The sequence below is a fragment of the Sminthopsis crassicaudata genome, chromosome 1, assembly GCF_048593235.1.
Source record: "Sminthopsis crassicaudata isolate SCR6 chromosome 1, ASM4859323v1, whole genome shotgun sequence".
NCBI lineage: Eukaryota > Metazoa > Chordata > Mammalia > Dasyuromorphia > Dasyuridae > Sminthopsis > Sminthopsis crassicaudata.
In genome coordinates this window covers 528,894,444-528,909,856 of record NC_133617.1, presented here as the reverse complement: position 1 = coordinate 528,909,856, position 15,413 = coordinate 528,894,444, and the positions used below count along the sequence as shown (strand labels likewise).

General features: G+C 35.8%; 1 protein-coding gene across 1 annotated transcript in view; it reads left to right on the top strand.

Annotated features, from left to right (window-relative positions):
* IGFBPL1 (insulin like growth factor binding protein like 1) overlaps nucleotides 1–15,413 on the top strand; it is a 62,980-nt gene that overhangs the window by 34,646 nt on the left and 12,921 nt on the right. Inside the window, exons 2-4 of the mRNA XM_074281809.1 lie at nucleotides 10,031–10,140; nucleotides 13,926–14,042; nucleotides 14,904–15,057. Of these exons, the coding sequence (XP_074137910.1) occupies nucleotides 10,031–10,140; nucleotides 13,926–14,042; nucleotides 14,904–15,053 (377 nt within the window). The 3' untranslated portion in view covers nucleotides 15,054–15,057. The remainder of the gene's footprint in view (nucleotides 1–10,030; nucleotides 10,141–13,925; nucleotides 14,043–14,903; nucleotides 15,058–15,413) is intronic.

Genomic DNA, 15,413 nt, shown 5'->3' with positions numbered 1-15,413 from the left:
CCAATATTTTATCTCAACACCTGGTAGAGTATTATTCTTCATCTCAATTTCTGGGGAAGAGAAGGAAATTAGGTTAACATCTTAACCTAATTCCTAAGTATTGGTCCCACCAAGAGCCCAAAAGTTGGGAAGATATCCTTTGATCCTAGATTCTCAGGTATTTGTTAGTGGGCTGACATGTGCCATAGTCACATTTTATGCAAAAGAAATTAAAAATACCAGTAGGAAATTACATAATTCTAACATATCAGAAAATATATAGAAAAAGATATTGGCAATTATATCTAGTACTTTACTACTTGTCAAGTATTGTGCTAGGCACTGAGTGTTTATATTTGTACTGTACAAAGATCAAAATAATCCTTGTGTTGTTGTTGTTGAGTTATAAGATCACATCCAACTCCTTTTGACTGCATGGACTATACTATCCATGAACTTTTCTTGGTAAAGATACTGGAGTAGTTTTCCCATTTCATTTCTTTCTCCTGTATATTAAGGCAAACAGAGCTTAAGTGACATTCCAGGTTCACATAACAAATAAATATCTGAGGTCACATTTGAACTTGGGTTTCCTTACTCCAGGTCCAGCACTCTTATCCACTGAGCTATCTAGCATCCTCTGTATACAGTTTTTCCTATGTACAACAATATAAATTACTAAAATGTATAATAAGTAGACAAATTTTGGAGTATTAAAATTATTTCTTTTTCTTTTCTCTTGTCAAACAAAAGAAGCAACCAAAATACTCCTGTCCCTGAGGGAGTTACAGCTGAATTGGTTTTTCAATGTTTTTCTTTGCCTCTAAGCCCCAAGAAAGGAATATTCTACCCCATCCCATCCATTACCTGATAATTTGTTTGCACCCGGCATCCAGTGTAGCTTAACCCAGAATTTGCAGCTGTAATGCTTATTATTAAGTTTAGTTTAACAAACATTATTAAGTATTTTCTATGTCTAAGACAATAGGCTGGGAAGCTGGAAAAGAAATCTGCCAGCAGTTTAATGTTGATCTAGGTAGAGTGCCATACATTTACTTGCCACAGAGGGGCTCCAGAGACTGCAGAGAAAGGACAGCTTTTCTGACCTAACAAAAGACAAACCAGGAATTTGAAATCTGAAAATCCAGATTCCTGATTGAAAGAACACCTAGAAAGCAGTCTTGTCCCAACCTTGAAGTTCTAGGCTCACATTAGTCAGATGAACATATCCTATGCTTCCTGACTCAGTTCAGATTGTGGGTGGTCAATCTGATGAACCTCCAGGATTTCCCCAATACTTAAAAGAGCTTTCATCATGGTGTCCTATCTAGTATTTCTGCGTGTACTGAGACACCTCTTACTTCATGGACCTGAGCCCTCTTAGTGTAATATAAGAAAAAAATTTTTTCTTAAAAAATGTCAAGGAGATGGTCCCCCCCCCCCAGCCTCCTCTTCCCTACCTCATCCCTTCAATACCCAAATTGTAACCAAGTTGACCAACTGATATTTTGACTTCAATAAAGGATATAAACTATTATAAAATAGAAAACTTCCAGTCCTTGAATAATGATATGATGTTTAAGGCTATGTGTGGAGGGGAGGAACCAAGATAGTGGGCTCACCCGAATTCTCCCAAACCTCTCTGAACACTTTAAAATAATGCCATAAAACAATTCCTGGAGTGGCAGGACACACCAAAGACAAAGAAAATTAAAAGCTCAGCAGTAAAAGTCTGTTGCACCTAGGTGAGAGTGGAGCACAGTCCAGCATAGGTTGCACCAGATCCAGCAAACCAGGAGGAGGCTTTGGGAGCCAATGACTTAGAAATGATAGCAGTTGCTTCCAGAGTCTCAGGCCATTGATGATAAGAGGGTCCAACAATAAATCAGAAGGAGATTATAGGGCTCTCTTTGCCAGGGCAAAGGGGGGCAGGGCTCTGTTACTTTGCCCATACTTAGATCAGGGTTGCAGTCCTTGGAGGCAGCCCCAAGATGAGGAATAGCACTAGCACAAAAGAATTTGCAGCTACAGTGGAGTGAGAACCCTCCTCACAGTTCTGGAACTCAGAAAGAGTGCTTGTGTTCCCTCACAGACCAGAGAACAAGCAGGAGAGTAATAAAAACATCTCTCCTTAAATCATACCAACTTGGATGGATTGAACATTTATGTCTCTAGAAGTATCTCTGAAAAGAGCTGCATAAAACCCCTAAAGCTTGGAACCTTGTAAGCAGAGACCTCCTTTAATAAAGAATTAAAAGTGAAGCAATAGGCTGGGGAAAAGAGCAAACAACAGAAAAAAATGTGACTGTAGACAATTACTATGTTGACAAGGAAGATCAAAATACACTAAAAGAAGATAAACAAGTCAAAACTCCTATACCCATAGCATCCATGAAAATTATGAATTGGTCTCGGGCCATGAAAGTACATGATTTTTAATATCAAGTAAGAGAGGTAGAGTAAAAAATTGGGAAGAGAAGTGAGAGTGATGCAAGAAAATCATGAATAAGATTCAATAGTTTGGTGGAGGAGGAAAAAATAGTAAGGAAAATAAGCCTTTAAAGACAGACTAGGCCAAATGTTAAGAGAGGTACAAAAAGTCAGTACTAAAAAGAAAAAAAAAAGAGGTCTTTAAAGCCTACTTTTAGGTTTAATTGAACCAACATTTATTTAGTCTTCATTATGTGCAAAACACTTTGTTGGGCAGTTAGATGGTACAGTGGATAGACTACTAGCCATGGAGTCAGAAGATCTGAATTCAAATCCAGCCTCAGATATTTTTTAGTTATATGACCCTGGGCAAGTCAATTCATCCTATTTCCTCAGTTTCCTGGAGAAGGACATGACAAAGTATCAAGAAAATCCTGGATGGGGTTACAAAGAATCATATTGACTAATCTACAAAATAAAAACAAAAACCAAAAGTTACAACACATTGAGGAAATATATCCTTTTTAACATTGTTATAATAATCATTATTTTTGTAAGCAATTATAGCATTTCATATTTTATAGAGAGGGTAGGCAATCAAGGAGAGTATCAAAGGTTTTGAATTAGTAAGGCCTTGGTTTCAAGACTTATTTCTGATGCTAAGTAGCCTTGCAACCATGAGTAAGCTTAACTTCTATGGACCTCTGTTCCTTCATTTATAAAGTGAAGATATTAACACGTGTGAGGCTCAAATGATTTTTAATTGTGATTATTTCCATCCCTACATTTTTCTTCTTCCCTTCCTTTTCCTTCCTTTCCTTTCCCTTCCTTTCCTCTCTCTGTCTTCCTTCCTTTCCTCCTTATTTTCCTTCTCTCTTTCCTCCTCTCCTTCCTCCCTCCCTCCTTTCCCTTCCTTCCGTCCTCCTTCTCTCCCTCCCTCCCTTCTTTTCTTTCTTCCTAACTCTTTTTTCCATTACACATAAAAACAATTTTTAACATTTTTTTTTTAATTTTGGGTTTCAATTGTAGCCTGCTTGGGGAAGTGGTGGGGATGAAAGGAAAAAAAATAAAGAGTTCACAGAAGAGAAGAATAATCTACAATTAATCAAAGAAATATGGACAATCATAAATATAATCACTTCTATTATTATATATAGGGTTACTTGAAATAGAAATTTATTGTTATATATTTTGAATTCTTCCTGATGTTCTGCTGGGCTCATGATAATGAATTTTTTTTTAAATTTTCCCGTCCTGTCTTTCTTTTTCAATTTTGTTTTTTTTCTTATTTTGTATTTAGTTTTAAATAAACATGAAAAAAAATTTGATTTCAGAATTCTCTTGTTTCTTCTCCCTCCTCATTTAATATAGGTTATGCACTTATAGTTATAAAACATATTTCTCTATTAATTATGTCTTGAAAGAAAACACAAACCTGTCCCCCCAAAAAAAAAACCTCAAAGCAAAACAAGAAAAATAAAGTTTACAAAAAGTTTCAGTTTGTCAGTTCTTTCTTTCAAGGTAGATAGGGTTTTTCACCAGATTGTTAAGTCATTTTCAGTCATGTACAACTCCATTTAGGGTTTTGCTTTTTTTTTTTTTTTTTTTTTTGGCAGAGATACTAGAGTAGTTTGCCATTTCCTTTGTAGCTCATTTTACAGATGAGGAAATGGAGACAAACAAGGTGAAAAGACTTGGACTGAATAGGAGAAATAAAATGGAACTAAAGCCAAATTCTTGAGGCCCTGAGACCAGGTTTAAGAGGAGAGGAACAGAGCTCTTACCTGGATAGCTTCCTGTTGTGAGGGAATAAGGCCTTATTATCTGGAGGCCATTGGCAAGAGAGGGGAAAGGAAGGGGAGATATGTGGTCTCTTAGAGAGAGAGAGAGAGATAGATAGAGAGAGAGACAGAGACAGAGAGAGAGGGAGAGAGAGAGACAGAGAGAGACAGAGAGAGACAGAGACAGAGACACAGAGACAGAGAGAGAGAGACAGAGACAGAGAGACGAAAGACAGAGACAGAGAGACAGAGACAGAGACACAGAGACAGAGAGAGAGAGAGAGAGAGACAGAGACAGAGACAGACAGAGAGAGACAGAGACAGAGACACACACACACACAGAGAGAGAGAGAGAGAGAGAGAGAGAGAGAGAGACAGAGAGAGAGACAGAGAGAGAGAGACAGAGAGAGAGAGAGAGGGAGAGAGAGAATTAGAGATAGATGGAGAGAAAGACACTGTTCTAGTCTATCAGTTTTAATGACAAAGCCTTTTTTCTACTACACAGCCAATGGAAAAAGACTGATTCCATTCACTCTTAGGTGACCACAGAATATCTCCTCCTCCTGTTGCCTCTTACAGGGATATGTACATATTAGGTAGCTCAGGATTTGCTAAAGCCTTGTTTCAGAGATAATGAATGTATGAAAAGTGTTTTGTAGTGCTATACACATTTTGGTTAAAATAATTATAATTTTTTCTGAGTTCTTGAAATTTTAAGGCAACTAGTACCTATTATCAGAAGTCCATTCTTTGGCACGTGCGCGCATGCGCGTGTATGTGTGTGTGTGTGTGTGTGTGTGTGTGTGTGTGTGTGTAGGAGGCACTGGAAATAAAATGCATGAATATTTGAAAATCCAAAAAATTCAGAAGATATTAAATACCATAATAGGCTTGAAAATGCCATCATTGAAGGAAGTGAGGATTTTCAAGTATCTTTTTTGATAAAGGTTAATACAAATACATTTCTAGGCCACCAAATGTCATTGAATCCTGAATCTTTTCATGTCATTCCCATTTGTTACACTGAAATTGGGTGTTCACAAATACAGTAATATCATAAAGAACCAGTCTCAGCAGTATTTATCTCTTAACCAGCTTTTGTGGCATCTGATGGTGGCTATCCAGGACTGAGAGGGAGAGGGGAAGAAGCAGAAGGGAGGAAAAAAGGTTTTCCTTAGACTTTCATTTGGGGGGAGCTCATAATGAAAAATGAGAACAAAGAGAGCTTGTGAGGCAGATGGATCGAGAGAGAGGAAGACACAATAGAGAGTGTTTGTTGGGAGAAGAAAAACAGAAATGACACTTTTGATTAAAATGACCACATGAAAGGTTTTAGCCACACCCTGTTCTCCAAAAAATCACCTTAAGTAGACATGTCAGACTGATGGCCTGAATCAAATTAAAATGTAATTAGAAAATGTTTAACAAAACAAAAATACAATAAAACATACAAAAAAGTTCATTTGTGATTTTCTTAGACAATAAGCAGGTCATGTGGGGATCTATTTCTAATTGAGTTTGTCACTATTGATCTTAAGGACCATGAAAATTAGCTCCTCTGCATTGAAACAAATAACTAAGGATAACCTAATCCCTACCACTTCCCACTCCCAACCCTCCTCCCATAAAAGCCTACTATCATTTCTATAAACAACATATCTGAGTCAGTATAAAGGGGGCTCTCCTATCCATACTATCTCACGCAGAATTGTAGAGAGGAGACAGGATAGAATATGGTATCCTTACTTCAGAGCCATGAAGCTCAATTTTCCAGAACCTTTAATCCAGTGGTCCTCAAACTTTTTAAATAGGGGCCCAGTTCACTGTCCCTCAGACAGTGGGAGGCCGGACTATAGCAAAAACAAAAGCTCACACTCTGTCTCCGCCCCTCAGCCCATTTGCCAAAACGGCAGGCTGCATAAATGTCCTCAGCGGCTGCATCTGGCCCGCTGGCCGTAGTTTAAGAACCCCTGCAACCTGTCTGGAACTGGAACACAAGGCCTAGCCATGACCCAACTTCCTAGTTAAGGATTATGGCAGCGACGGGGCGTGGTCCTCGTTCTAGATTCTAGACTTTTACTGTAGTCTAGAATTGATTTAGCTTGCTAGTTAGAATTGTAGCAGGCCAGGATTGGACCTGGTTTCCAGAATGAGTCTGTACTGTGAAAGATGTCAGATTCTATCCCTTTATTGGAGAGAAGGGGGAAGGAGAGTGTGGCAGGGAATAGTGTCTGGACTCTGACTAGGGAAACAGAGAAGTGTTTGAGCCTGGTACATTAAACTCCAGGATCATGACAGGGAGTGAGAATTGAATCTATTTACCTACTCACACCATCAGTGATTATGGGAGACAAGAGACTTCCACTTGAGAATTATGGTACCATTGGGATCCCAGCTTGATTATTCCATCTAGAGTAGCAAGGAGTATCAGGATACACAGGGAGATTGAGATCCCTGGTTCAACTAACCTAAATAGGACCAGTATTTCTCTTCTTGTTTTTTTTTAATAATTAGGCTCTCTCTCTCTCTCTCTCTCTCTCTCTCTCTCTCTCTCTCTCTCTTTCTCTCTCTCTCTCTCTCTTTCTCTCTCTCTCTTTTTTCTCTTTCTTTCTCTCTCTTTCTCTCTTTCTTTTTTCTCTTTCTTTCTCTCTCTCTCTCTCTCTTTCTTTCTTTCTCTTCTTTCTTCCTTTCTTTTTTCCTTCCTATTCTTTCTTCCTTTCTCTTCTTCCTTTCTTTCTTTTTTCCTTTCTTTCTTTTTTCCTTCCTATTCTTTTTTCCTTCCTATTCTTCTTTCTTTCTTTCTTTCTTTCTTTCTTTCTTTCTTTCTTTCTTTCTTTCTTTCTTTCTTTCTTTCTTTCTTTCTTTCTTTCTTTCTTTCTTTCCTTTCTTTCTTTTTCTTTCTCTTTCTCTTTCTCTGTACATATGCATTTACTTATGTATGTATTCTATTTCTCCCCTCTCAATTACACACTAAAACAATTTTTAAACATTTAAAAAAAGTTTTGAGTTCTAAATTCTATCCTGCCCCCCCTCTCCTCTTCTCTCCCTGAGATGGTAATCAATTCAGTTGTAGGTTATTCATGTGCCATCATATAAAACATTTCCATATTAGTCATTTTGTAAAAGGAGACTTGAATTAAAAGGCAAGAAAGAGTGAGAGAGAAATAACATGCTTCAGTCTGTATTTAGACAGTATTAATTTTTTCCTCTGGAGGTGGATAAGCATACTTTATCATGTGTAGGATCAGTGTTTCTACTTTGCTGTCTTAGGCCAAGCTTCCTGGAGAGGAAAAAGCCATTCCTTTTTTTCTTTTTAACTGACAGTTCCACATGCATAGAATATCTTCCCTCATAATTTTCACCTTCTGGTCTTTGTGACTTCCTTCAAGTTTCAGTATAAATACTACCTCCGGTGAGAAGCTTTTCTCAGTCCTTGTCAATGCTAGTAACATTCTTCTGGGATTACTTAACATTTACTATGTAGATATCTTGTATTAACACAATTGTTGGAATGTGATCTCCCCCCATTATAATGTAAGCTCTTTGAAGGCTAGAATTGTTTTTCTCTTCTTTTATATCTCTTGCACTTAACACACTACTGGCACGTAGTAAATATTTAAGAAATATTTGTGGACTTAGATAGAAATAAATAATTATCATGGAGATTTCAACATGCTCCTTTCAGATGTAGACAAATATAAGAAAAACCTAAATAAGAAAAATGCAAAAGACATGATTTAAATTTAAGAAAAAATCAATATGATAGTCTTCTGGGTCTGTAAAAATGAGAATGAGAATGACAAAGAATAGGGAAATTTCTCATCTTTTCACGCCTCCTTTATAAAAACTGACTAGAGCATAAAAATCTTGTAAATAAATATAGAAAAACAGAAATAGTAAATGTATATTTTACTAAACTCAATCTAATAGAAAATTCATCTAAGACACCTATTCACTGTATGATCCTGGGAAAATTATTTAACATCTCTGGGCCTCCATTTAATTCTCTGTAAAATGGGGATAATAATAATAAAACCTCAGGGTTGTGAGGATCAAATGAGGTAACATATATACAGTAATATAATCCTAAAGAATGAATGGGTCGAAGGATAAATCATAAAACAATAATTTATTTTATTTAAAAATGTTAATGAGATCTTCTTTCCATTTATATTCTCTTTCCTCCTCATCCTTTCACATTCTTATCAGGGTCTGGGCTGAGCACCAGTTTCAGCAAGTCAGGAATAATTGTACATATTGAGCAGTGGTAGCATCTGCCTGCTCAATCTTACTAGTCAGCATCAGGTGCTCAATTGGGTACAAAGCCTAGAAATAAAAATTTGAACTTAATTTAATCTGACATTAGGAATATAGTTCTGAGCTTCTATATTGGTATCACTATATTATGAAAACAGAAACATAGGAGTTCTGACTGGATGTACATTTTTCTTCAAGTGAAAAATGATTTGGCTTCTTTCACTTTCTCCACTTTTATTGACCAATTTGGGATGGGACTACTATTATTGTTTTAAACATCTGGAGACACCTTCCCTTGATTCCATATTTAGCTATTCCAGTAGAATATAGTTTGAATCCACTCAAAAGCACGTATATTTTATTTTCTGTCTTTTATTCCCAATAGCTTTCTTTCCCTCCTCCCATAAAACAAAGAAAAACAGTCACAGTAATTGCATTTGACAACATATGTTATAATCTATACCCAAAGTCAACCTCTTTTCTATGAAGAGGAGGGCAATGTTTCATCATTGGCTCTCTGAAACCAAGATTAGAAATAGTATATAATATGAATTTTGATGTTTTAGTTAGATTCTGTTAGCAAGAATAAAGAATACTACGAAGTTGTGGCACTCTTCAAATTCTCTCCTTTTTTCACATTCAAACTGCTTGTTTTCATTAGGGTGGAAACTAAAATTTCTAGCAGTTATATTTATATAGTAATTTATTAATATGCAATTGTTTTATTGAATTAATTATTCACACTAATCAGGATGCAGTTGTGTATTACTGGAATCACTTTGCAGCCTATGCTTTTGGTTTAACAATGAACTGTTTAACAACATTACTGAAATTATTTTTAACATCTTCAGTTCTAAAATACTAGTTGCAAAACACTACTCTTTTAATACTGCAGTTATTTTAGTTGTCTAGTTATCTGTCTTACGTACAGATTAAATTTTCTGTTTTTAGTGGTTAAAGTGGCACATCCAGTGTAGTACCTGAATTCAAATATGGTCTCATATACTCATTAGTTGTGTGACTCTGGGCAAGTCCCATAACCTGTTTACTTCAATTTTCTTAACTGTAAAATGAGAACCATACTAGTACTTACCTCATAATGTTGTTGTGAGGATCAAATAAGATATTATTTGTAAAGTGCTTAGCATATAGTACCTTGCCTATGGTGGGTGCCTAATAAATGCTTGTTTCCCTTCCCCTCCCAAGGGAAGCTATTCATAGTCCTTCTATATAGTTAATTACCATTTGGGGGTTTATTGATATATTTAACTACATTTTAGTTCTAATGAGAAATGTTTTAAAAAGCGAACAAAACAAATGAAAAATAAGTTTGGGTTTGTGCTTAGATTTTGTTCTAGTCTGACTCAGAGGTGTAAAAAACCTTTGAAAACCTTAAAGTGCTATATAAATTTGAGCTTTTACTATTAGTATTCTTGTTTTTATTGTATACAGCCTTAGAAAAATGCAGAGAGATTCTGAGCAAGCTATGATTGGGGGAAGGAAAGATATTTCTGGTACTTTAAGACTGGCACAGAATAAAAGAATTTGTCATATTGATAGTTTTATTCTCATTTTCTCTCCAGCTCCTGTGATTGTTATGCCACCTAAAAAGATTCACAATGTAACTGGGGCCCAAGTCTACCTGTCCTGTGAAGTGAAGGCTGTTCCAACACCAGTCATTACCTGGAGGAAGGTAAGTTACAGAACACACTAACAAGAGGAGTGTCACAGACATTCACAATGTTTGTACTTGATGGTTATCACAAATGTTATCTTGGGTGCTATAGTAACAAAAATAACCTACACAGGCTTACATGTCATCCCTTTTAACAAAGAAAAAAAAATGAAAGAAGAAAATAGCACATACAGAGGCAGCTAGGTGGCTCAGCAGATAGAGTGAGGTCTGGAGGCAGGAAGACCTCAGTTCAAATAAGGTTTTAGGCACATAGTAATTGTGTGACTATGGACAAATCATTAATCTCTGTCAGCCTTACTATCTTCTACTTTGAAATGGGGATGGTAATAACATTTGCCTCCAAGGGTTATTGTGAGGATAAAATATGTTAATATTTGTAAAACAATTGGCACAATGCTTGGCACATTGTAGGCACTTAAAAATATTGTTTCCTTCCTCTGTCCTTTCCTCCCTCCCTCTCCCTCTCTTCCTTCTTCTTCTTCTTCTTCTTCTTCTTCTTCTTCTTCTTCTTCTTCTTCTTCTTCTTCTTCTTCTTCTTCTTCTTCTTCTTCTTCTTCTTCTTCTTCTTCTTCTTCTTCTTCTTCTTCTTCTTCTTCTTCTTCTTCTTCTTCTTCTTCTTCTTCTTCTTCTCTCTCTCTCTCTCTCTCTCTCTCTCTTCTCTCTCTCTCTCTCTCTCCCTCTCTCTCCCTCTCTCTCTTTCTAATTCTCAATCTTTTCCTTCCCTCCCTCCCTCCCTCCCTCCCTTCCTTCCTTCCTTCCTTCCTTCCTTCCTTCCTTCCTTCCTTCCTTCCTTCCTTCCTTCCTTCCTTCCTTCCTTCCTTCCTTCCTTCCTTCCTTCCTTCCTTCCTTCCTTCCTTCCTTCCTTCCTTCTTTCCTTCCTTCCTTCCTTCCTTCTAAAACCCATCAAATACATACTTATAGCATACACTGATAGAATCAGAATATAGAATCAGCTGTGTCCAGCAGTATTAAGTGTTCCATATACATGCTTTCCCACTTCTAAAAAGAAGGAAGACATTTAAACTCTTCTTAAAGGCTAGGCTTTCTGCCCATTAATTTTGCAGCTATCTTGAAGCCCAGAAAGGTTATTATTTGTCTAAGTTAATACAATCAATAACTGACCAAATCAGCAACCAAATCCGTCCCCTTTATTTTCAAATCCAGTATGTTATGCTTCTTTATTATTAATAATAATGTGCGTTTATATAACACTTTAAAATACTCACATGACAAACTTAAAGACAAAAATTGGTTGAGATGTCTCCTAAGGAGATCTGCTCTTTTTCTCCCTTTCTATATTATTTCACTTGGAGAGCATATCAACTTTCAGTTTCAAATATTATCTCTATATTGATGTTTTCAGATCTATTCATTTAATTATAATCTCTCTTGACCTCTAGTCTTGCATTTTCAACTGTTTATTGGTCATTTTAAATTGGGTGTCTTGTAGATATCTTAAACACAGCATATCCAATATCAAACACAGTTGAATTTATTGTCTTTTCCTGATGCCCTCTCTTCCATATTCAGTAGAACATGTCTTCCCAGCCACCCAAAATTACAACATAGGTATCATCCTCAATTTCTCACTCTCTCATCCTCCAAATTGAATTTGTTGCTATGTGCTATTCTTTCTGCTTTTACAACATCTCTAAGTCCCCTTCTCTCCTCTGATTTTGTTACCATTGAAGTGCATGCTCTTATCACCTCATATTTGGACGATTGCAACAAGCCTTTTGATTGGTCTCTTTGATTTATGTCTCTCTACACTTAGTCCACTCTTAACTCAGTTGCCAACGTGATCTTCCTAAATAAGATCTGACCATGTTACCCCCTGTTGGATAAAGTCTAGTGGTTCCCTATGACCATCAGGATCTAATATAAAATCTTTTATTTGAGTTTTAGATCCCTTCATAATCTGGCCCATTTCTACCTTTCTAGTCTTCTGACAATTTACTCTCTTCTACAACCTCAAAAAGACAAAAAGAAAAAAAAAAGAATGATCTCTCTTGATAGCTATACTTCCTGGCTTCCATCAAGTTTTCATTGAATACCTGGCTTCTATAAGAGGTCTCTACTGATCCTCCTAATACTTTTTTTTCTAAGAATACTCCTCATTTTTTTTAGATATCTACATTATTGAGCCTAAAGGCTAATATTATAAAGATATAATTTGAAGAAGTATGTATTGGATCAGCTTTAGCCCTAAGTTACTTTTGCATGTTTCTAAAAATCAAATCCATTCTAGAAAGATGAAGATTCATCACTATTGGAAATATTTTAAAGAAAGGGACTTCAGCCTCTAAAGACTATTGCAAAAATAGTTTCACAAATATTTACACTGCGGGCTTGGTTAGTCTAAATGTTGGGAATTCTTTATAATTATTGGTCAAAGACATCTTCACATATTTATATAATGTAACATGCAAATATATTTATATTTTTCCTTTTGATGTATCACAGACACCAAGTATTTTTGTTTTAAAAAAGTCATTGTCATCAAAAAAGGGGAGGATTATGTAATGGATACCTTATAGATGCAAACTGCTGGCCAACTGAGCTTGTCCTATTTTCTTATCATTACTTAAGTTTCCCTTGTCACTGAGATATACAGTTCTTGAAAACTGCCTACTCTCTATTCTTCTTAAAGGAATGCTTTTTAAAATTTTTATTAAATCTAGTACTAGTAGAAATGTTTCATTAAGCCTAGTTGCTCTTAATTTAAAAATTCTGCCATGCTGGGTATCTCCAAAGTCTTACTGTAGCTTTAAGTTATTAATGCTCATTTTTTTTTGCAGGGAGGGGAGGGGGAAAATTTTGAGTTAAGTGACTTGGCCAGAGGCAACCAGCTAGTAAATGTCTAAGATCAGATATCATCTTAGGTCCTCCTGACTCTAGGGCTAATCTCTATCCACTGCACTACCTAGCAGTCCCTTAAAGCTTAATTTTTAAAACAAGCTATTAATAGTTTGACAAGCCACTTAAACTATTAAAGCTTAAAATTGCAATGACATCTTTGGGGACATGCTAGATATACTATCTGAAAAATGTTTGTAATCAGAGCTCTTGATCCGGATGGAGATAGTGTTTGACCAGAATGCCATCTGAGCAACTACCAATTGCTGATACTTGATTGCATTGATTTTCACAGAATTTAGTTCAAAATCAGAGTGGCATTCAGTTTCTTCCATATAACTTGTCCACAGCTTTCTTGGCCCCGCATGAATTGACCATGGCACTGACATCTCTTACCTCTGTTTTTCATCTATAAAATGATTGATACAATGGCATCTTTTGCCTCTTTTGGCTCCAAATCCATGATCCTACCTATGTCTCAGGAACTCTTTTTTTTGTCTCAGAAGTATTAAACACTTTGTGAGAATGGTACAGATTAAAATATACCCCTTAATATCTCACGTTTTGTTGCAAACTTGTATGATAATGGTATTTAACTTTTTTTTTTCTTTTCAACTATTTTCAACTATTCAACTATATTCAACAACAATAATCCAGATGCAGAACTTGGCTTGCATTTATAGAATACAAAGTCTTCAAAGCAAAGTTTTGAACAAGGATTTTTATAAGAATAAAAATTATAACTCACATAAACATTAATAGTACTACAAGCAAGCAGTGCATGCTGAAACCATGATGAAATCTGTGAAATATTTTTGGACATCCATAGAGTGCACAGTAATAAACTAGGATTTAGATAGGCTGATGGAAGATGTTGGTAGCATTCTGGCTATGCAAGTCTTGAATGATTTTAATTACATTTACAGATCACAGAGTCTCCAAAAGGGGTCAAGTTGTTGGAGGAGTTGCCTGGAGACCGAGTTAATATGGCTGTCCAGGTTCGTGGTGGTCCATCCAAACATGAAAGTACAGGTTGGGTTTTGGTAAGTACCACTTTTGTTTGTATCCTCCCTTAGCTACCACTTCTCTAATTCACTTGTGTTTGTATTCCCAAACTTAACACAAAATGTGGCACATGGTAAGCATTTAATGAATGCTTTTATTCATTCATTAGTTTATTCATTTATTTATTCACATTATTAGACTTTAAGTACAAAGTACAGTATGGCCATGAAAGACAGGAATAAAGTCTGGATGATTGTAAAAGCCTACTGAAGAGAAAAGAATGAGTAGGTGAGGACTTTCCTGAGCATCTGAATTTGCTCATTCACAATGGAAAAATTGTTCAGGAGGCCTGCAAAGATGCCTTTCCCACTATTTTTATATAATCTACACTAATACCCATGAAGGTTTCATGCAAACAACTTGATTCAACAAATTTTATTAAAGACATTATTTTTAGTCTTTACTATGTTTGATATGTAAAATTTTGCAGCTTCTCAGTGACTCAGATAAGATGGACAAATGTGTTTTTTAAAAAAGGCAAAGATTTACTTTATTTTCAGAAGAAAAATTTACTAGGAGAAAAGATGTGTATAATCTTTTCTTTTAGATCGTGACCAATTGTAAAAAATCTAAAGATTTCATTTTTATAGAGGATTTCAACAGATTTTCATTCTGTGGCATTGCTGATTTGAATTCAGTTAAAAATACTTATTAAGGACCCACTCTTAATAAATATTAATGAAGATAAATTTCTTAATTTATGAAGATTATTTAAAGATAAATATTCATTAATATTAATTCACTAAATTATCTGACAAATATTTAATATTCATTTATTTAATAAAATATTTATTGTTAAAATATGTTTACTATCATATTTTCTCTTATCTTCTTTCTAGATAAACCCTCTGACAAAGGAGGATGAAGGGGTGTACCAGTGCCATGCCACTAACATGGTGGGGGAGACACAATCCTATGGTACAATAAAGGTCACAGATCTGAATAAATACAAAAAAATGAACTTCATAGCGCCAGATGATGACATGTAATGAGGTAATTTGAATATCAGAACTATGGTCTCATTGATATCAATATCTTATTAGACTGCTGCTCTAGAAAGGAATTTAGGGGTATCCCTTTCATTAACTTACCATCTATAAACAATGGAATATAAGACAGTTGAGTGGCTGAACAACACTAATGAAATAGACAGTAGGGCTCAAAGGGACAGATATATGTGTGGACAAATTCCTAATTCAGTGGTTGTTAATCCTTCATTCTTGAAGAGGACCTTAACATCAGAGAGGTAATACTATGACATGCAAGTGAATTGGATTTAAGTGAGAGAAGTCTGGGCAAGGTCATCTGCCTCACTCTCCCCTCCAGAGCCATCTGGGTCCAGTGGCCAA